The sequence below is a fragment of the Colossoma macropomum genome, unplaced genomic scaffold (assembly GCF_904425465.1).
Source record: "Colossoma macropomum unplaced genomic scaffold, Colossoma_macropomum, whole genome shotgun sequence".
Taxonomy (NCBI): Eukaryota; Metazoa; Chordata; class Actinopteri; order Characiformes; family Serrasalmidae; genus Colossoma; species Colossoma macropomum.
Genome location: NW_023494805.1, coordinates 41,655,525 through 41,677,996, shown reverse-complemented (window position 1 = coordinate 41,677,996; position 22,472 = coordinate 41,655,525). Strand labels below are relative to the sequence as shown.

General features: G+C 40.3%; 1 protein-coding gene across 1 annotated transcript in view; it reads right to left on the bottom strand.

Annotated features, from left to right (window-relative positions):
* Positions 1 to 22,472, bottom strand: part of LOC118825821 (potassium channel subfamily T member 2-like) — a 34,690-nt gene that overhangs the window by 7,716 nt on the left and 4,502 nt on the right. Inside the window, exons 4-23 of the mRNA XM_036596653.1 lie at positions 22,248 to 22,286; positions 21,680 to 21,718; positions 21,535 to 21,583; positions 21,105 to 21,164; positions 19,596 to 19,670; positions 18,703 to 18,786; positions 17,376 to 17,470; positions 11,566 to 11,746; positions 10,743 to 10,907; positions 8,850 to 8,986; positions 7,563 to 7,626; positions 6,678 to 6,786; positions 6,443 to 6,551; positions 6,180 to 6,329; positions 5,174 to 5,382; positions 3,600 to 3,816; positions 3,406 to 3,511; positions 3,144 to 3,316; positions 1,875 to 1,946; positions 1,565 to 1,699 (exon numbers count right to left, since the gene is read on the bottom strand). Of these exons, the coding sequence (XP_036452546.1) occupies positions 1,565 to 1,699; positions 1,875 to 1,946; positions 3,144 to 3,316; positions 3,406 to 3,511; positions 3,600 to 3,816; positions 5,174 to 5,382; positions 6,180 to 6,329; positions 6,443 to 6,551; positions 6,678 to 6,786; positions 7,563 to 7,626; positions 8,850 to 8,986; positions 10,743 to 10,907; positions 11,566 to 11,746; positions 17,376 to 17,470; positions 18,703 to 18,786; positions 19,596 to 19,670; positions 21,105 to 21,164; positions 21,535 to 21,583; positions 21,680 to 21,718; positions 22,248 to 22,286 (2,268 nt within the window). The remainder of the gene's footprint in view (positions 1 to 1,564; positions 1,700 to 1,874; positions 1,947 to 3,143; positions 3,317 to 3,405; positions 3,512 to 3,599; positions 3,817 to 5,173; positions 5,383 to 6,179; positions 6,330 to 6,442; positions 6,552 to 6,677; positions 6,787 to 7,562; positions 7,627 to 8,849; positions 8,987 to 10,742; positions 10,908 to 11,565; positions 11,747 to 17,375; positions 17,471 to 18,702; positions 18,787 to 19,595; positions 19,671 to 21,104; positions 21,165 to 21,534; positions 21,584 to 21,679; positions 21,719 to 22,247; positions 22,287 to 22,472) is intronic.

Here is a 22,472-nt window from a genome sequence, read left to right as displayed (position 1 = left end):
TTCAGATGTCTTTACAGTGGTGGTGATAGGAACCAGGGGTCGCCATGACTACAACAGAAATATAGACATTTTATTTACTATCAAAGCCACCGATGAACCTATATGCTGGGTATTAAGAACACTGATGAATAAAAATATAAAATTGTGCTGCAGAATACTGAATGCACTATGTCAGTGTCATACAACCATTGAAAATAGCAATAATGAAATCATAGCTGCTAGAATAGCCACTGATGTATAAGCTAATAAACACAGATGTGATATTCAGCTTCCTAGCAACAACATTAGCTATCTGGCTATATCAATGGCTACACTAGCAGCTATGATTTCTTTATTGCTATTATCAATGGTTGTATGTTGTTGTTGTATAATGTATGCAGGGTATCGTAGTGAGATGAACAAAAACGTGAAAATGTGCTACAGAATACTCCTAGTAGTGCTAGTTTTAGGCCAGAATGCCTAACTTTATTTAGCCAATTTACGATTTGTTCACTCAGTTCAGCAAGAAAGTATGTATAAATGCAAAGAAAGTCTATAAGCAGCAGTTAAAGTCTATAAGCAGCAGACAGGCAGAAGACAGGTTAACAAGCTCTTAAAGGAAAATGAAAGCATGAATGACAATACACTGATCAAAATTTATAAATGATCGTTTCCTCCATTTCGCAGCAGTGATAGAGATATTGCAGTGATCAAGTCTGAGAATAAGGTTTAGAGAAAGTATGAAGAATAAGGTTTAGAACAATGCAGTGTTGGAAATGCCCTGGTGATTGAGGGCAGGTTGTACTAAGAGAAATCAAAGGTTTTCAAAGAAAGAGAACAGAAACAGAACGAGATTCTGCTAGTGATGCCACAAAGCCTTATCTAGCATTATGATCATCAGAGCTGGCAATTCACACACATAACATCACAAGCACAAACATAACTGTACGAACCCAATTCTAAAAACGTTTGTGACAGTAGGTGAAATGCAAATAAAAACAGAAGATGCTCATATTTTACTTCATCAACTTCGAGGCTCGCCACTTTGCCAAAAATGCATTAAAAAGGCAATCCAGCAGTTTAAGAACAACATTCCTCAAGTGTCTGCAAGGATTTTAGGTATTTTACCTTCTACAGTGCATAATATTATTAAAAGATACCAGGAAAACCGGCATGTTCCTGTGGTCCCTTACGATATGGGCTTGAGAGTACTTTAACAAACCACTCATACTATGCACAGGAGAAGTCCTATGTCAACAACGTCCAGAAATGCCGCCGACTTCTCTGGGCTCGAGTTCATCAGAAATGGATAGATGCACACTGGAAACTTGTACTGTGTGCAGATGAGTCAACCTTTCAGACTGTTTGTGGAAATAATAGACAGTTTAATCCTTTTTTGAACTCCAGTTTTGGAAACTCATGTTTTTTTTTTCAGTTATCACTTTTATTTTTCCTTCCTCATGCAAGTGGGTTGCCATATCTAATTTCCTGAAAAATGGCCATTTTGACTGGAAATGAAGGGCAGTCTCTGACTTTTGCACAGTACTGTATTTATCATTGCTTGGCAAGGGAACCAGATTCTGACCTGAAGAGGGTCTGAACGTTGACGATGGTTTTGGCGTCGGCCATGTAGTCCTCTTTGGCGGTCATGGTGCTCTCCTTGTCCACCACCACCATGTTAGCAGCAAAAGAGACGCCACAGCGTAGCAGGTCATCCAGACTGACAGAAAAACATTCATACATGCATTCAGCTTCAGAACATTCGTTCATTTGCATTCTGAAAACTTGTATGGCCATGCATTCATACTTAATCTCACTGTAATGCTGGACTTTGTGTCGTTGCTTCAACGCAATTAGTAAAAATGCTTCAAACGTAGAAGGGAAAGGTCTCATACCTGTCCATTGATCCCACCATGTAGTACACCATTGGGAACCAGCAGATGGTCTCAAGAAACTGTGCATCAGGCCTAGAAGACAGCAATTACACAAATTAAGACCACTCATAACAAATGTAAACTTATTATTTTTCTGTCACATCAGTGCTCAGGCCTGCCTTTTCAAGATCCAGATTAAGCCAAAGCCTAGAATTGTGAACATTTTGTAAAATTTTAATTTTTAATACACGTGCACAAAACCCGTCCTCAAGCGCACACAGCAAAATCCTGAATGTTGATTTATTGTTCTTTTAATGGGCCCATAACTTTCCTCGCTTTTTTGAAATTGGAAATTCATGTAACTATCTAACACTGATGAAGCTTCAGAGTTAAACTCCCAAGTCCATAAATGGAGACCGATTCACTGATTCATCATGGTTGTGATGTCATGTGAGCATTTTTACATATGATCGCCCATAAAACCTACAGCAGTTTAGTTTTGCAATTTAGCCCCAACCAACTGGGTGAATGAATTATGGAGAAATGACTGAAATGGGCTCCACATATACAGGTGGTGCTGCAGACCCTGCTGTGTCCACACACTAACAACATTATCCAACTCTTTTATGGAGACTCTTTAAAGAAGGTTTGTGGTCAGTTTACTGCTAGACATGCATCCAGGGAATTCTGGTTCCCAGGGCAACCAGATGAGCTGGGTTGATGGCTCAGTTCGGTTAGTTCTGATTGGTGGTTAGCTTTCTCTGTGTAGGTTTCTCCCACTTGAACACAGAGAGACTCTTGATGGGAGCGCAGCTTTGCTAAAGTAGTGTGGGGGGCACCATAGCAGCTTTGAGAATGGTGAGGACACTGTGGACACAGCAGTGAGGTTGCTAAACTTTACCCTCCTCTGCTGTCACTGCAGACTGGCAGGGTCGCCTACAGAGCAGTGCTGGTAGCTGTTAATGAAGTGATGCTCTTTTTATTTGAGGGTCCCATTTCAGAGGGAAGATTTCAACCACTACCTCTTCTTTCTCAGCTCCAAGGGTTAGGGTGTCTCTCGAAAAGAAGGGGTAGGGGTAAGAATAAGAAATGGGACTGGGCCTAAGAGTTCAACTTTGCATGCACAAACTGTACAAAAAAACAAGGGAGATGAAAACAAAGCAGCACACTGACTGTCACGGGTGTATTTAAACACAAGCCTTTAATCACAGGAGCATGGAGAGGAGTGACGGAGGACAGAGATAACAGAGGTGGCGGCGAGGGAAAAAGGCTAAAGGATTTTAGGTTTACGGGTTGTCCAGTAGCAGGACGATGGGGTTCAGCTCCTTCTTGGGTCTGTACGAGGCTCGTAAAGGCAGGATGAAGTTGTACAGGCCGTTCCCTGCCGTCTCCGCAGACACGATGATCGGCTTGTTCCAGAAGCTGTACGCTTTGGCGTCTTCACAGTGGTTGTGTTGACAGCCCTTCATCAAAAAACAGAACAATCAATGATAAAATCAGTTACTTGTGCTTTTGCTTTATCACCCACCCCTACCTCAACTCCCAGTACTACCTTTTCCAGGCGCAGACAACAATGAGGCATTTTCTCTTTCAATAAATGGCAAAATGTCTGTGAGCTTCCGATGTAGGGTAAATTAGGAGGATAGCCCATGATGTACCTGCCAAAAACAAAGAAAACAACCGTCATTCCACATGCCGTTCATCAAAGGTGCAAGACGGACAAGTTCTTCCAACAAAAACACTCACTCATACCCGTCACTGGACTGGTCATCCCAAAACGGTGCAGCCTCATCTTCGGACTGGTCACTTTCACCGGCCTGCAAGATGGGGGACACTGGCACCTCCAGAACGGTGGCGATGCTGGGTCTCTTGCTGCTGCATTTGAAGGGCTCGGCTGGAACAGAGAGCGTAGAGCTGCGGCTCGGCGTGTCGCTGGTGTCCTGCAGGTTGATAGCCACTGTGCCTACAGGAAACACAGAAAAGCCTTTAGTTAAAGTGTCAGTTTAGCATTGTAAAAGGCAGGAAACCAGGGCTGAGTAATGTATTCAAATATAGATTACTGATCACGTCAAAAAATGTAATCTGTAACCTAATCCAAAGGATTACTACATTAAATAACAATCTGATTACTTTCCATCACTTTGGGACTGTGTGTCTTTTTAAAAATCAAAATAGTAATTAATACAGTTTTCACATAGTGTGGCGCAGCAGTGGGCGGCACTGTCACCTCACAGCAACAAGGGCCTGGGTTTGATTCCCTGGTGACCAGTGTCCTTCCTGCGTGGAGTTTACATGTTCTCCCCATGTCTCTGTGGGTTTCCTCCCACAGTCCAAAGACATGCAGTGAAGTTTAACTTAACGCAAGGTTTAGAGGTGGAGGATATGGCAAAAATATAACATTTTCTCGATGCACAATATGCATCACACTATGGAGACAGTGATTTTTGTTCAATGTTTCACATACTGTGTTATACTAAACACATTCAAAGAGGGCAAATAATACTCTCTTTGTAATTAAACATGGTCTGGCTGTCTTCTCTAAGAGCAGATGATGTGCAGAAAAGCATATTTTGGCATAACGTGTAAGTGGAAAACCCTAAAATGGGTTCACTGTGTTATGAAACAAAACAATATTTTGTAGATGTCATATAATTGTCTGTGCTGTGAAATATTTTATTAATCAAGTGTTCAAAAAAGAAAAAAAAAATCACATATCTTGATCTGGAGGTATGATGTAGAACCGTAGAGAGTGCTGACAACACAACATCATGCTTAGCAAAACTGAGGAATAAGAAATATTTCAAACATAAAGCTGGCAGATTTGTACAGAGTACATTGTATGAGTTATCATTCTGTCAGCCAACGGGTAGTATCTTGAGTCACAAATGACTGAAATGCCTGAAGCTCTCCACAAGGGGGTGCTATTAGCACTCCAACAGGTTTTGTGTGCATCATTGAAAGAGAGGAAACTGGCTTCTTCAATAAAGGTGGGCTTTCAGCTAAATATAGCATATAAAGTCAAGGCTACGCTAACTGAATATCACTGAACAGATGTTAGCATATGATGCTAACAATAAACAAAGGCTAATTCAATTACAAAGTGAAGGTGGAGGTTGATGACCAAAGAAGGAAAATCACCATGGTTACTATGTAACAGTGGGTTTAATGTAACTCTGCTGATAATCATCCTCTTTTATAATAACATTTACAATAACATTGTTATAATGTATAATGTGAGAAGCAGAAAATGTAACCAACTCTTAAGACCGAACTTTGGAAGCATGGAAAAATATCCCTGCAGATTTCTTTGTGGAACTGACCCATGCTAGCAATGATGCTGTGCACTGGAAGATGGGTTTTGGAGCCTTTTTTGCAGCGGTCCCCCTGGAAATTGAACCTGGAGTTCTCCTCCTTGGTGATGCTAATGTAGAAGCACATGTCCGAGGCATGCATGGTGTACTGACGGCCTGGGTTGAGGAGGATGGTTTTACTGTCTCCACGGCAGACTCCAATCAGACAGACCCCATACCTGGGAAAGAGTGATGGACGAGCGCTGTGTTCAACCAGTATAGATTCAGATAAGAGTACATCATATAGTATCAGAAACCACATAAGCAAGCCTATTAGAGATTACTTAACGGGGAATTCAACTAATTTTCCAGGGATAATTCAAGGGTTAAGATGTAAACAGAGTGATTTAGAGTGGTTTGGTGTGAAATGGTTCAGATGTCTTTACACTGGTGGTGATAGGAACCAGGGGTCGCCATGACTACAACACAAATATAGACATTTTATTTAACATCCAAAACCACCAGTGAACCTACACGAGTCTTCTGAGTTTATATGGAATGTTGATGATGGAAAATAGTGGAAATGCTGAAATAATAAAGTTTTCTTTGGGGACTATTTTGCCTCACAACACCCTTCATGTACCCGTCCACCATAAATGGATTAAAATAAACTGATTAAATGCTGTGGCGTTGGCGTAGAGTAAGACACGCAAGGCCATGATTCTACAGTGAGAAGTGCTCTTTATTAAACTAACTGGCCACTTTATTAGAAACAGCTACCTGTGCTTTCACTCACTGGCCACTTTATTAGAAACAGCTACCTGTGCTTCCACTCACTGGCCACTTTATTACAAACACCTACTCTGTGCTTCCACCAACTGAGCACTTTATTAGAATCACCTAGCTTGTGCTTTCACTAAGTGGCCACTTTATCAGAAACACCTACCTTGTGTTTCCACTCACTGCCCACTTCAGTAAAATAATACTGCACGTATTTTTGAATATTCTGCATCTGCATCGCTGCTCAGTTACTCACTTCTTCTGTGCGTGGAATGAAGCGTAGGTGAAGCTCTTGCCCTTGTACTCGGTGAAGAAGATGCTGTCTTTCAGGACGATGTTGTAAACCTCGTTGCCTGAACACCTGCCATAGATCCTGTGCCACTGCTCTGGAGACTGCTGACCTTCCCTGAGAAAATCACAAGCATGGAGTCTTCAGTCTGGCTCAAACACAGACTCTAACGCTGCATTACATTACTATATGTATCCCTTTAAGACCCAGTGCAGAGATTGTGTACCCACAGGCCCTGGGAGGTGTGTACTAGGAGGGTGATGAGGGTGGAGGTGGCAGGGCAGATGCAGTTGAGGGCCAGCAGAGCGTACTTAAACTCCTCTTCACAAACCACGTGATCTGAGGGCAGAGGGACTGTTACACACCACTATACCATTACAAACATCCTCGCCAACAGCTGTATGAGTTATATCAGAGAATTTCTAGCCTTTTTGTTTGTGTTTTCAAATGATCCAAGATAAGTACCCGCAAATTTCACATGAAATTTGTTCTCCGGTTTTAGGATTTGGACATACAAGGGGCAGTTTGGGGCAAAGTCCTTCACTGCCCAAGCACGGAGAATGGTCTGGTGGTCCTGGAACACAAAACATTCATTTAGAGTACCACCCTCTCTAATTAGCATGGGTAAATATATGTATGCCTCAAAGGAGAATCACCCCAATTTTATATATATATATAAACAAAGTCATTCAGAGTGCTTTGGTGTGAAATGCTCTGTTCTAGAGTCAGAATTGTTCACAGTGGTGGTGATAGGAACCAGACGTCCACCTCTAAAAGCTCCTTTTCACAGAAAGTTATTACAAAAAATGATTCTGAATACACTGCCGGGTGACTAAGACAGTTTTAGAGGGTTTTGGCTTCAATTTTCCTTAATCCGTTCATGGTGGAGGGATACATGCAGGGCGCTTTGAGGCAAAATAGTCCCCAAAGAAAATGTATTTTTTCAGATTTTCCACTATTTTGCCATCATGAACACTCAATATAAACTCAGAAGACTCATGTAGGTTCACTGGTGGTTCTGGATAGTAAATAAAATGTCTATATTTGTGTTGTAGTCATGGCGACGCCTGGTACCTATCACAACCACTGTAAAGACATCTGCACCAAACCACTCTGAATCACTCTGATTTAATTATGTAAGAATTTTGCAAAACTGGTGGAATTCCCCTTCAATAATCATATGCTTGCCTCAGACTGTGTCAAGTTGTTAAGAAATCTCTAACAGACTTGTACAATGCACTTAAACAGACATGGCTCCAGACACCAAACATGTCTTGGCTGAAGGACTACATTTGGGGTAAAAGAGAGAGAAAATTGTGAAATATTCTATAAATACGTTGGAATACATACTGCTGCAATGCGGTCAACTTCACATCGACTGCTCAGGGTAAAACATGCCTCAGCATTGTCCAGCCTGTAAGAGGAGAAAAGTGTCTGTGTCAAAGGTTTCTGTGTTGTAGCAACAATGGGATCGTATGCAATATGTAAATAGAACCAGCAATAAAGTTGTGAGGTTATGTTACTTCCACTCTCTGGCCATTTTATTAGAAACACTACCATGTGCTTCCACTGACAGGCCACTATATTAGAAACACCCACCTTGTATGTCTACTCACTGGCCACTTTATTAGAAAAACCTGCCTTGTGCTTCCACTAACTGGCCACTTTATTAGAAACATCTACTTTGTACTTCCATTCACTGGCCACTTTATTAGAAACACCTACCTTGTGCTTCCACTCACTGGCCACTTTATTAGAAACACCCACCCTGTACTTCCACTCACTGGCCACTTTATTAGAAACACTCACCTTGTATGTCCACTAACTGGCAAGTTTATTAGAAACACCTTCAATTACAAACTGTAGTCCATCAGATATTATTTGGGTGGTGGACCATTTTCAGCACAGCAGTGACACTGCTAAGTTGAGAGTGGCCTATCACAGAGATACTGCTTTGTGGTCGGAAACTGGCCACTGATGAAGGTCTAGAAGACGACCAACACAAACTGTACATCGACAGATGAGCTACAGTCTCTAAGTGTCCATCAGCAAGTACTGGTATTGTTTCTAATAAAGTGAATCGTGACTGTATTGCTATAATAATATTAATGCTGCTTCTTGAAAACAGTTTGTTGAAGTTGCACTTCGTGGTTCAATCTGTAGAGGGCAATAAATCAGTGTAAAGCTGCATTCTCTTAGACACTCACTGTCTGAAAGTCATCACTGCTTTCCTGGCCAAGTCCTGTCAGAGTAGCACAGATTTACTCTTATTCAATGCCAGCACATACCCATAAAACCACTTCAGTGACATTGAGGTCTGGACTCTGGGGTGGTCAGTCTATTGAGAACACATGCAGCTTCTTTATTTTCTTGTTTTTTGTCTATTTCCTTTGCTCAGTAAGGGCTGTTAGGAGTTATGACTCTTATGACTCTCTCTTTCCTTAAATGCATGGATTATTTTATATCTAATCTCCTCAGAAACATCTCCTTAAAAATGAATGAACTGTATATAATGTTTACATTTTGACTGAAATTAAATAAATGAGGGGTGGTCTCTGATTTTTACACTCTGTAAAAAATGCTATTTGAGGGTGATTTTCAGATGAACAGGAAAAGCCAAACTCTGTGAATACTCACTTGGCCCTGAAAAGGTCTTTGTCTTTGAGGGCGGACCCCTGCAGGTAAATGACCCTCTGAGACCAGAGGGGGATCTGCAGCACCCGGCGCACCCGAGTATCCATCTCTGTCGGACACAGGATGACGACGTAGTGGTCCTGCAGGACAGAGGCATCGAAACATAACGTTTATAATGTTTATGAAGTAATATCACAAACTGATGTAAAACATTAATAGTGTAGGGCTGTGGTCTCCATCCCTGGTCCTGGAGAGATACCTTCTTGCAGGGGGTAGTTCCAACCACAGTCTGCCACACCTGCTCCAGCTAATTGACTTCTTTAGAAGTTCCTGGTTGGCTGGATCAGATTTATTAGTGTAAGGTAAGGGAGGAACAGCATGTTAAATGCAGGTTGGAACTAAACTGTGCAGGAAAGTAGCTCACCAGGACAAGGTTTGGAGACCACAGCCCTACACTATTAATGTTTTACATCAGTTTGTGATATTACTTCATCAGGAATTTGCCAATCTTACCTTGCGACCCTTGAGACGACCCTTTACCTTTATTACAGCTTATATTTTTTCAGAAGACTTATTTTCCATTTTTAGGAATATTTTTCCAAACCTCCAACCTTCAGTCTTAGAATTTGGCTCCACAATCAAAGTATACACTATTGAAATCTTGAAATCCGTGAAATCTTACTCAGATGTCCAGTTTTGGTTTTCTACTGTAATTTTTCCTACTTTGTCTATTTCCTTTTCTCAGGAACAGCTTCTTGACAGCCACACCTTCTCATAATAGTTAGGTGTATCTACACAGATGAGCCAAAACATTATGACCAGTCACAGATAAAGCAAATAACATTGATTATCTCCTAACAACGGCGCATGTCAAGGTCTAGTACAGGAAGTAAATAGACGGCTTGCCTAGTCAGTGTGTTGGATGTGGGAGAAATGAGAAGGCGTGAAGACCTGAGAGACATTGACAAGGAATGTTATGGCCAGGCAACTGGGTCAGAGAATCTCCAAGACAGCAAGGCTTCTGGGGTGGGGTCAGCAGTGGACAGAGAAAGGGCAAACCACAAACCAGCGACAGGGTGTTGGGTGCCCAAGGCTCACTGATGTGCAAGGGCGACAAAAGATATTCCATCTAGTCCGAAATGAAGAAGGGCTACTGTGGCACAAGACACAGAAATCTTTAATGATGGTTACAGGAGGAATGTGTCACAACACACAGTGCTTCACAATCTGCAATGTATGGGGATGCGTAGCTGCAGACTGGTCAGAGTGCCCATGCTGACCCGTCCAATGGCAAAAGCAACTAAAAGCTTAGGACGCGTTGGAAGCATAAAACATTGGAGCAATGGAAGAAGGTCGCCTGGTCTGATGAGTCCCTTTTCTTTTACATCATGTGGTCGGCTGGGTTCATGTTTACCTGGGCAAGCGATAGCACCAGGATGTACTGTAGGAAGAAGACAGGCCGGTGGAGGGATTATGATGCTCTGGGAAATGTTCTGCTGGGATACCCTAGGTCCATTCAAGAGGATGTCAAATTGATGCAGGCCACACACCTAAACACCAGGACCAGGTATTCCCCTTTACAGTGATGTTATTCCCTGATGGCAGTGGCCTCTTTCAGCAGGATCATGTGCCCTACCACAATGCACACATTGTTCGGGAATGGTTTGAGGAACATGACAAAGCCCTGGCCTCCAAATCTCCCAAATCTCAATCTGATCGAGCATCTGTGGGATGTGCTGGAAGTCCAATCTGAGGCAGCTCCACCTCTCAACTTATAGGACTTAAAGGAGTCCATGCCTCGGCAGGTCGGCGCTGTTCTGAAACGTTTTTATGTTACATAAACGTTACAGAATTAGATCAGATACAGCTATGCAGTTATAGATCTCGGTCACATACCTGGAGCTTGGGGTGGGCATAAAACTCGTTGAGGAAGTCCATGAGCAGGTCGATTTTGAGTGAACTGACACACAGCACCACGTGCCTCTCCGTCTCGGCTCTGTGTCTGCTGTAGTTTCCCCCAGACTTTTGACGTTCCATCCACAGGTACGCCAACTGCTCGAACTGCAGTAAAAATAAGCTTTTCACAGACTGTCCTGTTTTTATCAATACGCCTTGCTTTTATAATACTGCGGCCCATTGCTGATTTTTAATGCCATTCTATTTTGTCTAATTTACATAAGATTTACATGACATTTATAGTTTTATGTGGTCATTTTTGGTTTCAAATCCAAGTTTTTACCTTTTCATAAGTTTAGAAGTGTACCAAGTTTGAACACTCCCAGTCAAAGTTCATGTTTTGTCGATCCAAGGAAAAAAGTTAACACATCTATAAAGATCCACCTCTACAAAGAACACACTTCTGCACATTTTAAAACATAATTCCTGTTTATTTGCTGAGTTTAACATATTCGGGTAAAAATAAAACAAAAACATATTGAATGGCACCTTTCATATATTTTCTGATTTATTTCAAATATGTTAAGCTCAGCAAATATATAAAAAGTGCATAAAATTTGAAGACAAATACCATATTTAGGTGAGGATGTGTTTTATCCACTTATGAACAAAACATGGACTTTGACAGGTGGTGTTCAAACTTTTGTATAAATAAATTTTATCACTATTATTACCTAAGCTGTAAAAAATGTGTATTTTGACGCATGTGATGCCTTAGACTAATTTAGCAAGATGTTTTTGGAAAAGATTTGTAGACACTCACCTGGACAGGAAGCACCACAAGAGCCACAGATATCATGATGACCACCAGCAGCTTAGAGGGCCAGATCTTTGGGTAGACGTCTCCATACCCCACAGTTGAAAAGGTCACGATGCAGAAGTAGACGGAGTCAAAAAGGCTCAGATTCCGCCCGGCACGCTCCAGATGCTGGATCCCACATATGCTGAAATGGAGAAGATGCATAACTTTACCTACACCCACCAGTCACTTTAGTAGAAACCCCTGTCTTGAAGCTACATCTTGCTGGTGTACAGCTAGAGAATTGAGCTGTTGGCTGGCTATTTTTTTAAGGACGTCAAGACTGGATTAAAATAGACCATCCTAACACGATAGTCATTTTGCCTTTTCAATTTCTGTGAATTGTGATTTTATGATGTGAATAATGTGTTAATGATAATGTTGCATTTACTTTGTTAGTCATTGTAACTTTGCCTAATAAAAAGTACTACAAATCTTTACTACAGTAGTACTACAGATGTAGATACCCCAGTTTAGTCATGTCCAATTCTACCTTATTTCTAGCTCTGCTCCAATTACATGGTGCTAACCAGCTGGGAGTATGAAGGCTAGTACCTTTCCTCCAGAACTCACGACGCTCCAGCACATCTTTTCAAACTGCTGCTAACACTATATCACTGTTCGTCGCTGCATCCACAAATGCAGGTTAAGACTGTACTATGCACAGTGCACAGACATATATCAACAATGGCCAGAAACACCGCCGACTTCTCTGGGCTCAAGCTCATCTGAAATGAACTGATGCTCTGTGAAAACGTATTGTGGTCTGATGAGTCAACCTTTTAGATTTTTTATGGAAATAAGGTACGCTGTGTTCTGCAGGCCAAAGAAGAAAATGGCTATCCAGACTGTTACCAGCATTCAGTTCAAAATTCGCCATTTGTCATGGTGGGGGGGTATTAGCGGGTAATCTGTGAAAGCATCCGTAACACACCTGTCCTCTGCATCTACAAAAGCATCCTGGCTTGCAGTGTCACTGCCTGGTATGGAAACTTTTCCGTCTCAGACAGAAAAGTGCTGCAGCAGGTGGTGAAGCCTGCCCAGTCCATCACTGGGTCATGCTTCCCTGCCATTAAGGACATCCACACCAAACCGAATAAAAGAAAATCATGTGGCATCAGGAGGGATCCCTGTCATCCATCAAACAAGTTCTCCAGACTGATGAATAATTTCTTCCCCAGCAGGCAGTCATCATGTAGGTGCTCACCAAACCTTCTGATTACCTGCCAGAATACAAGAGGACTTTGGGGAACTCCCCAAAAATTCCACAATTCTTAAAATAACCCCTTTTAGGCCAATATGTTCTTCTAGGGACCCCAAAGGTTCTTGAGGTCTCACTCAAATGAAGGTGATTCCTCCAGGGACATACAGCTGAAGCAGGTGAGGTAGTTAGTGGTTCCTGCAAGAGCTTGTTGACTATCAACAGTTCCTTCCTTAACCTCATTATTCAAAAAAGGCACCTTTCTTTGGATATGTTCAGACAGAAGGTAAATCGGATCAGATCTTTTGAGATGACCGCCTGCAATGTTATTTGCAAGTGATGAAATTGGATATGTGTGTCCAGACATCACCAGCCTATCTGCAGGGGTTGCTGTTCTAACGACATAGGTATCAGTAACTATGTAGCTACGCTGGTGATGTGTAAATGAATCCCAGCACTTGCATCCCTCTGGATTTGACATTGCCTTGTTTGTCACATTGTGACACAAAAGACAGTTTGAAATCCGATTTGAGTGGCCAGAGCATCCAGACTGAGACACATCTGTAAAAATCTGACTGGAATGACATTTCAAACCTCCAAATGTGGTTCAGATCCATTCATTCATAATGGATCCAAAGAAACAGAAGGCAGGAAACACCCTAGACAGGCCTTCAGTCCATTGCAGGGCAGACATGTTTATTAAGTGCTGTTAAAAGGTGACGTAACACGGTCATGATCATGTCCAGCATTATTTTTTATATGTGTTGCAGGGATCAAATTTGGAATGAGCACATATTTACTAAAAAAAGGCCATAAGGTCAATTTAGCAGAATTTACTTACCCTGCTTTCTGTTTTTATTAACATTTTACAGTGTTCAAACTTTTTTGAAATGGAGGTTTTAGAAGGAACAAAAAACAATGCAAGTGATTTACAACACGTTTGCATTCGAGAATTCAACAGCAGAATCAAACAAAAACTTTGTGAGGCACATGACCGGACAACAACAACATGATCGCTAAACATCTTCCTTGCAGAGTGTGAGTGCTGAGAGCCTCTCTGGCTGTTAATGGTCTGCGGATTGAGGAAATGAGGGAGATAATTGCGTCTTCACATGGCGGCCCTGCTCATGTGTCTGCTCTCTTAGTGGCAAAACAGCAAAAAAAGCGCTAAAAACAAAAGGATTCACATTAGAGCTTGAGCTAATGGCAACATCGTGAGCACTTAGCAGTGATTAACAAGAGATGAAGTCTTCTAAATGGGTCAGTAGGGAATGAAACGGGGGGGGGCCTTACCCTGTCCGCAATGACGGAACACGCAAATATCCATGTATGAGTCGTGAACATAAGTCTCATGTCTCCTTGTTTTCAGCACTATCTGTTGGCGAATAGCTGGTAAATAGTTGGTAGCTTTATGTAGCTGTTGGTAAGACTAAATAAAAGGACACAGAAGCAGTCAGAGGGATGTTGTTTTCACTGCTTAAATACGTTAGTTAGAATCAACACTCAAATCAGAGGCAACTACATCATTACGGCCATTAGAGACACATAAAGGCCGATATGAACCCATCAGAAAAGCTGTAATGGACACCAAATGGAGGTTGGCAGTAGCAAACAGGAAACACTTTCTATTGCTTCATCTAACAGACACAACTGCAGGTTCATATGTGGTGCCACTATTAGACATAAGCATGTTATGCCCCTATATTCAACATTTTGCCCCTACAAGACAGCAAAAACATTCCCAATGCCTAGTGTTCTGCTTAAATTAATGCTATTTTCTATGTTTTGCTCAGTGTCCATGTTTGTGTATAAAATGAACTGCAGTCCATTTGGGCCCATTAAAAATTTCCCACTCTGAATATTATTAGGAATCTGACGAGTATTACAAATCTCATACATACACACTGACCACTTTATCAGAAACCCCTCCCTTGTAGCTCCACTTTCCTGGCATACAGTTACAGAGGCATCACTGCTGTGCTAAGAATAGTCCACCTCCCAAGGCATGCCGAGAAAATAGCGGACCTGTGCTCAGAAACTGACCATTGAAGAATGAGGGGCTGATAAAGTGTGAAGCAATAGTTGGTCTTTAACTGTACACCTACACAACAGAGCTAGAAGGTGGGTGTTTCTACTAAAGTGGCCAATTAGTGAAAGCTCAGGGTAGGTGTTTCTAATAAAGTGGCCAGTTTGTGGAAGAACAGGGTGAGTGTTTCTAATAAAGTGGCCAATTAGTAGAAGCACAAGTTAGGTGTTTCCAATAAAGTGGCCATACAAGGTAGGTGTTTCTAATAAAGTGGCCAGTGAGTAGAAGCCCATTGTAAGTGTTTCTGATAAAGTGGCCAGTTAGTGGAAGCACAAAGTGGATGTTTCTGATAAAGCGGCCAGTTAGTGGAAGCACAAGGTGGGTGTTTCTAATAAAGTGGCCAGTGAGCGGAAGCACAAGGTACATGTTTCTAATAAAGTGGCCAGTGAGTGGAAGTACATGGTAGGTGTTTCTAATAAATAAAGTAGGTGTTTCCAATAAAGTGGCCAGTGAGTAATTTTTATTATGTTCTAAATGAAGATATGATAATTGAAATGCTTAATTATAATTTTCCAAATTACACCATGTTTAGGGTAGACTGGTAAGTATTGATAATACATAGAAATATCTAATGAAGTGGCCAGTAAGTGGAAACGCAAGGGAGGTGTTTCTGATGAAGTAGCCAATTAGTGGAAGCTAGTAGTCAGTAAGTTTAAGAATGGGGGGTTCTAATAAAGTGGAAGGTGAGTTTCATTTGCCATTATTGCTAACAGTGACACCGGCCTGGTCGCATCTGCTGTATCCTAAAGTATGTTAATGGCACTGCATATATGAAATGATGAAAGGATTCAAATGGCAACAGTTATATAAGATTAGCCCCTAAAGTGTACCATATGTATCATGAGCGTCTTTGTCACTGAACTGAGAGCTACCTCATGGGCCAAGACAGTACTATTGAGCAATTCTTATTGAAGCACTAAAATAGTGCTTTGTCACAGCATTTAGTTCCTCAAACAGAGATCCTGCTTCACTCTTTTTTCATTTGTTTTCTTTAATTTTTTTTCACTTTTAAACCCTATAAATATAACTATAACTAAATATGAGAAAACAGACTACAGTCACAGTGACTGAAATAGTAAATACCCAAAGCTTGATTAATTCAAATAGCAGAAATAAGGAAAACCATTATACAGTTCACTCTCTGAATACCCTGCAGGCAGGTGAAGTAGTTTCCCAACCCCTGGCTATCTCGGAAGTGCGAGTATGATAAGCAAAACTGCAACTTCACCTCCGCAAAAGCGTCTGTTCAGTAGGAGGAATACATGAAACTGGCACAAAACAGATATGATTCTTCATTATGCTCATTTAGTTAAAAAAAATTCTTAGCTGTTACTTAATACACTCAAAATAATACAGTGTGCATTTAGTTTAATGACGCAGCATATTTTCATTCTACTGAACAGAGTAGAGTTAGTATAGTCAGTGCAGACTTTGCTACCTCAAAATAGTTCACTTGTTGTTTTACATAAACCAGTTACATGAAATCAACACAATTCATTTATTTAAATGTCAACATATTTTCAGTTTGTAAGTTGACCAATGCCGTTGGTTCATTTTTTTGAGTGTAAATTTTATCTTTTACTGTATTTCAGTTCTTATTACAGTTAATTTGTTTGCCTAAAAATTTGCACATCTCACTGCATTTTATAAAGTCTTCATGATGGTTCATCTCACTGAAAAATAAACCATATATGTATGTATGTACCGCTGTTGTCAGAAGAAAACCTTGTATCTCCATTTTTGACATTTTCCAGTTTTTTGACATAATTTGAAAATACTTGTTGCTCTTTAAATTTTATGATGAATGGACCAAAAGAAATGACCGAAAATGACACAGAAAAATGTCTGGTTCCATTGACTTACATTAAAAGTAAAGTAGGTTTTTTCTTTCTCCTGTGAAGTTATCATTTTGGAGATACAAGGTTTTCTTCCGACAGCAGCGATATATAACTTCTTATCATAAACTTTTGACGGCAGCAATTGCCAACAACAATGGCTTTGTAAAAATGTAGTTCCTTTGTGGATAGTTAGTTTAATCTGCCTTTTTGGATTCATTTGGCACACAGCAGTATCAGCGTGTCAGAATTAAGAAATACTCAGAAAAATATCTGAATCTGAATCTGAGAACGCAGATTTAACCACTCTGCTTTGCCCACACTGCACTTGCAGTAACTTCACTTACATTCTACAAGAATGCCAATACTATTACAATTCACTAAATTCACAATTTCACTAAAAACTATGTATGAATAGAACTACTTGTACTACTAATAGTAACAGTAAAATGGCAGATAAGAAACTTTATGCTGGTAAAATTCTTTTTCCCCCCACCCCCAACCACCACTGGAGAAGACCACCATGTCTATTGCCCCTCAGCTGAGTTTAGTTTAGGACCTGTGCTTCAAATTATCTGACCTGCCTCTAAAAGGCAGGTGTTTCAAAGCAACTGGCAACCCAGGATATTCAGACTACCTGGTGGCCACTCACCAGGTGAATATGAGACACAGGAGCGTGGAGATCAGGATCAGGACCTGATTGAACATGGCCGACTGCGTCCGCTGTATAACACGATGAAAGTCGTTCTGGAAGTACAAACAGAGAATCAGATGAATTGAGGCAACTTCAGAGGTGGGAATAATAATAGAAATGCACAAAGAATTGTTTTATAATCTTGAATGGACCATACCACTAACTCAACATCTTTAACTGATCAACTATTTCACCTCTTGTTTTGAAAGTTGTGACCGCAAACCAGTCTACAGATGTTGTATAATATGGTGTATAACATATATGTGTACAGTCAAGTTTCGAAATACAGGGGGTCCTGGGGAGTCCAGGTCCTCCAATTAACCTCTTGGACCCCTTAAATATCTCAAAAGGAAAATTCTGGGGGGGGGGGGTCCCTAAAAATATACTTATTCAACATTGTGCAACAAAGTGAAAGCTCATTGTTCAGCTTCTTCTTCCACAACCAGTGAGCTTCTGTCTTTGGTATTTTGATGAACTAGAGACACAGAACTGGTCTGCCTCAGGGTGGCGCTATAGCAAACTAGCTCATCCAGTTGATCCTTAATAGCCTAGCAAGTGTAACAATGCCTGGTATACATATGAAAAACTTTAGAATATGCCATATTAGTAAGTCTGAAAACTTGCCCAGTTTTCCCAAGAGGTTGGTGAAAAGACTGAATTGGAGCTAGCCTCAGTGGCGCTGTGGCAAGTTAGCAGCTAGCTAATACTGTATTAGTGAGCCAACACGGGACCCCCCGAATACCAGGGGGTATATCACACACTGTGTACAGTCAATGCTGCCAGCACATGCATTCACAAGCTCCTTCTGGTGTGGGTTCATGGTGTGGGTGAATGATGCACACAAAGTGGTTTGCTTGTGGAGAAACCTTAGACTGCTACACATGCTAGTGTGAATTGCTTGAGGCCCAAAGCCACGTTCACATGCTTTACATATAAAAGACAACACAAGTTTTTCAATGTTATGGAGGAGGTGCTCTGGAATTCAGCTATTCGTATCTATGGAAACATTATATTTTCAGAATTTTACACTTCTTTCAAGTCATCAGGACATTTAAACTGTACTGAATATGCTCAGAACTTTCCTTGAACAATTATCACTTTCGAAGTGTCATTGGATCAATGACCCGCCCATACCTGATTACAGTATACAATGCATTGTTGCATACACTGAAAAAAATATATTAAAACTAACTGCATTATAGACACCAATATGCTCAAGACTGTTATTCAGAACAAAAACAGAATTTACACATCAAATACTTGATCTGTTAATCACTGCACTCACGATCATGTTTTCCAGTGTATGTTTGGCCAGCCAGCAGTTGAGGAACACAGGGACGAATAGATTGTGAAGAGGAAAGTAGAAAACCTGCAGGAGAAAAGAAAACAGAAGGTTTCAAAAATTATTTTATGAACATTTCTGGTGAGGAATACAGGCATGTTTCTTAATAAGGCTAAATTACACTTAGGATCTCAAAATAATGACTTGTTTGCTCAAAATATTGACTTAATGTCTCAAAATAATTATGTATTTCCTACAAAACAATGATATATTTGCTCAAAATACTGAGTATCTCAAAATATTGACATGGTATCTCACAACAATGATTTATTTTCTTACAATATTGACTTGGTATCTCAAAATAATCATGTATTTTCTCATAATATTGACTTAGTGTCTTAAACCATTGATTTATTTTCTCAAAATATTGACAGTATCTGAAAATAATCACTTATTTTCTCAAAATAATGATTAGTGCTTATTACTGCTTTTTTAGTATTGATTTAGTATCTCAAAATAATGAATTACTAAACAAATTTTGGTGACTTGGTATCTTAAAATCATGACTTATTTTTTTGAGAATATGATGAAATAATGAGTTGTTACTTTTCAATAAAGTGAGTAATTATTTTGAGTTCATAAATAATTATTGCAAAAAGTCATTATAAAGTCATTATTTTGACATAGTAAGTTATTATTTTGAGAAAATAAGTCTCTCACCTGTGAAAAAGATCTTGACAAAGATAACACACTGTTGAGAACTGACTGAATGATGCTTTCACAAGCTGTGGAAATTTTTTCATCACTTAGAATTTCAGAGAAATTGAATATAAAGGCTAGAATCCCAGCCATATCGGCACAGAGCCAGAAACATTTAGATCAGAAAATGAATGTACCGTTATCAGAAAGGGCACCGTGTTGATGATCTCCAGGAGGAACGTTATGCGAAGTATCTGCTCCCATATGTTCCCCTAATCCAGAAGGACACACAATCCAGATCATCATCATTTCTCAGTTCTAACCATGTTCTCACATGCTGTTCACTGAACTTATTCTCCTTCTGTTCCCTAGTCCAGGTAACAGGCATACAGTAGTATCCAAACATTTGAGCACCGCTGGTCAGTGGGCCTGTTTTGTTTATTTTTCAGGTGAAAATAAGTGAACACATCCTCTACAGAGAACACACCTAAATATGACTTTTGTCCTAAAAAAGTTTAGTGCAAAATTTCTGTTTATTTGTTTAAAGTCTCAGCAAACACAGAGCGAAATCTAAAAAATGTGTGCCTGATATTAAACTTGAGTGTCACATTAAACATCCAGCAAAGTTTGAATGAAAAAGTTATGATATAAATATGATAAAAACTGCTGATCAGATCTGAGAACTGTGTGGGCGTGGCTAATGAGCAGTGTGATTGACAGCTCTCTGTCCAACACTCCTAGCTCCGCCCCTCATACAGAACTAAAAATTAAATGAATTGACCCTTCTTAGTCCCACAACAGGGAAATTTCACCTCCGCATTCTGACCCATTCGTGCAGCGAAACACCACAGACACACTAGTGAACACACACACTAGGGGGCAGTGAGTACACTTGAGCAGTGGGCAGCCCTATCCACGGCACCAAGGGTATTTCAGTCACGTACTGTCGGCTCAGGGGATCAAACCAGCAACCTTCCGGTCACAGGGCTGGTTCCCTAACCTCCAGCCCATGACTGCCCCCTACTGTGGACACTAACATCATTATCGCTTTTATGTGATGCTAACTGGACAAAAAACGGTCAAATGTACAGACAGACAAATGGACTGATGAAGAATGAAGGAACAGACGACGAACAATGCTTGTGTATGGATAAACGAACGGACAGACGACAGGCAGCTACAGACAGGACCTTTAACTCGCTAGCTTTTCATCATGCCGGGTTAGCTTTAGCTCACTAAGCTTCTCTGACACTGAAACTGTTCTGTGTGGGCGGGGCCAGAAACACAGCCTTGCGATTGGTCAAGGGAATGCTTAAGGAAACATTACCCAAGATTAGGACTGCCCAGTTTACATTGAGAGGAGAGAAATATGGTGAAATATATCATCATTTATGGTCACTGGAACATTATTCAAAGGGTGAACTTAGTATGTTTACTGTTTGCCTGCAGGAACAAGACTAACCTCATTAGAAAGAAAACAGATTTAGGTTCCCTGAGGAACCTAATGTAAAATATAACATAATTAATGTAATAAAATATGTGTCAGAACTTTTGCAAATGCCACATTAATTTCAAAAGTAAAAAACTGATTTTAAACTAGAAAATCAAATTTGATCAGGGGTGCCCAAACTTTTGCATAGAACTGCATATCTGTAACAACAGAGCGTCTGGACAATCAGACGGCATGCAAGGGATAAAACTCTTACCTTGTAACTTAGGTAGGTTAGCAGTAGCGTCTGAGACAGACATACGACTGCCACAGACACCTGAAGATGCCAGAGACACGACTGTTATTCCTAATCATTTTATTAAAGGCCTTTTACAAATATGATTTTCTGGGTAACACTTTTTTTGATCCCTGCTTCATAACACTGACATAACCATGCCATAAACATGTTACTGCAGATGTCATAACGTTTGATGTCGTGGTGGCAAGCTAGAGTATACTGAGCATACATTATCATGACATAAACTGCCATCAAACATTGTGACATCTGCTGTGACAGGTTTATGGCATGGTTATGATAATGTTATGCAGCAGGGATCGATTAAAGTGCTATGTTTTCATTTTAGGGCAAAACCTCCAATGCTGGAAACAGTTACACCTTCAGAAGGCTTTCATTTATCTGATTTTACCTGCAAAGCCCACAGTTCAACACCACGGTCCACCCAAATTACTGGAGCCCTGCCACAAAGGGAGTTTCAATTATGTTGCAAGAACATATTTATGATCACAATATCCCAGTTTCAATCTATATTTCTATGTATTATCAGTACTTACCAGTCTATCCCAAACATGGTGTAATTTTGGAAAACCGGGCTGTGGAGATGAAGAAAAAAAATGACATTAAAGTAATTTAAAGCTGTGTTCTCTCCACTAACACTTTAAACAACCAAGCATTTCCTTCATCATAGCCTTATACAGAAAAGACTAACTAAAGATTATTCACTGGCCACTTTATTAGAAACACCTACCTTGAACTTCTACCCACTTCCACTCACTGGCCACTTTATTGGAAACACCTACTTTATTTATTAGAAACACCCACCTTGTACTTCCACTCACTGACTACTTTATGAGCTTCACATTCTTACTGGCAGAAAATGACCACAACACAAAACAGATTCCTTGCAATAAAATGTGATTAATTTCAGCCTTTTTACTTTCTTATTTCTCAGTTTAAAAAGATACAAAGCTAGCATTAGCTATGTTAGCTATATGGCTATGCACTTGGAGACCATGTTCCACCCAAATTACAAAGGGAGTTTTAATTATCCTGCCAGGACATATTTATGATCACAATATCCCATTTTCAATCGATATATCTATATATATTATTGACACTTACCAGTCTATCCCAAATAAGGTGTAATTTTGGCAATCCAGGCTGCGGAGATTAAAAAACAAAAACAAAAATATACGTTAAAGTGACTTAAAGCTGTGTCCTCTCAACCAACACATTATACAATTGAGCATTTCATTTATCATAGCTTCATTTAGAAAAGACTCATTTTACTAAAGATTACTCACTTGCCACTTTATTAGAAACACCTACGCACTTGGATTCCATATT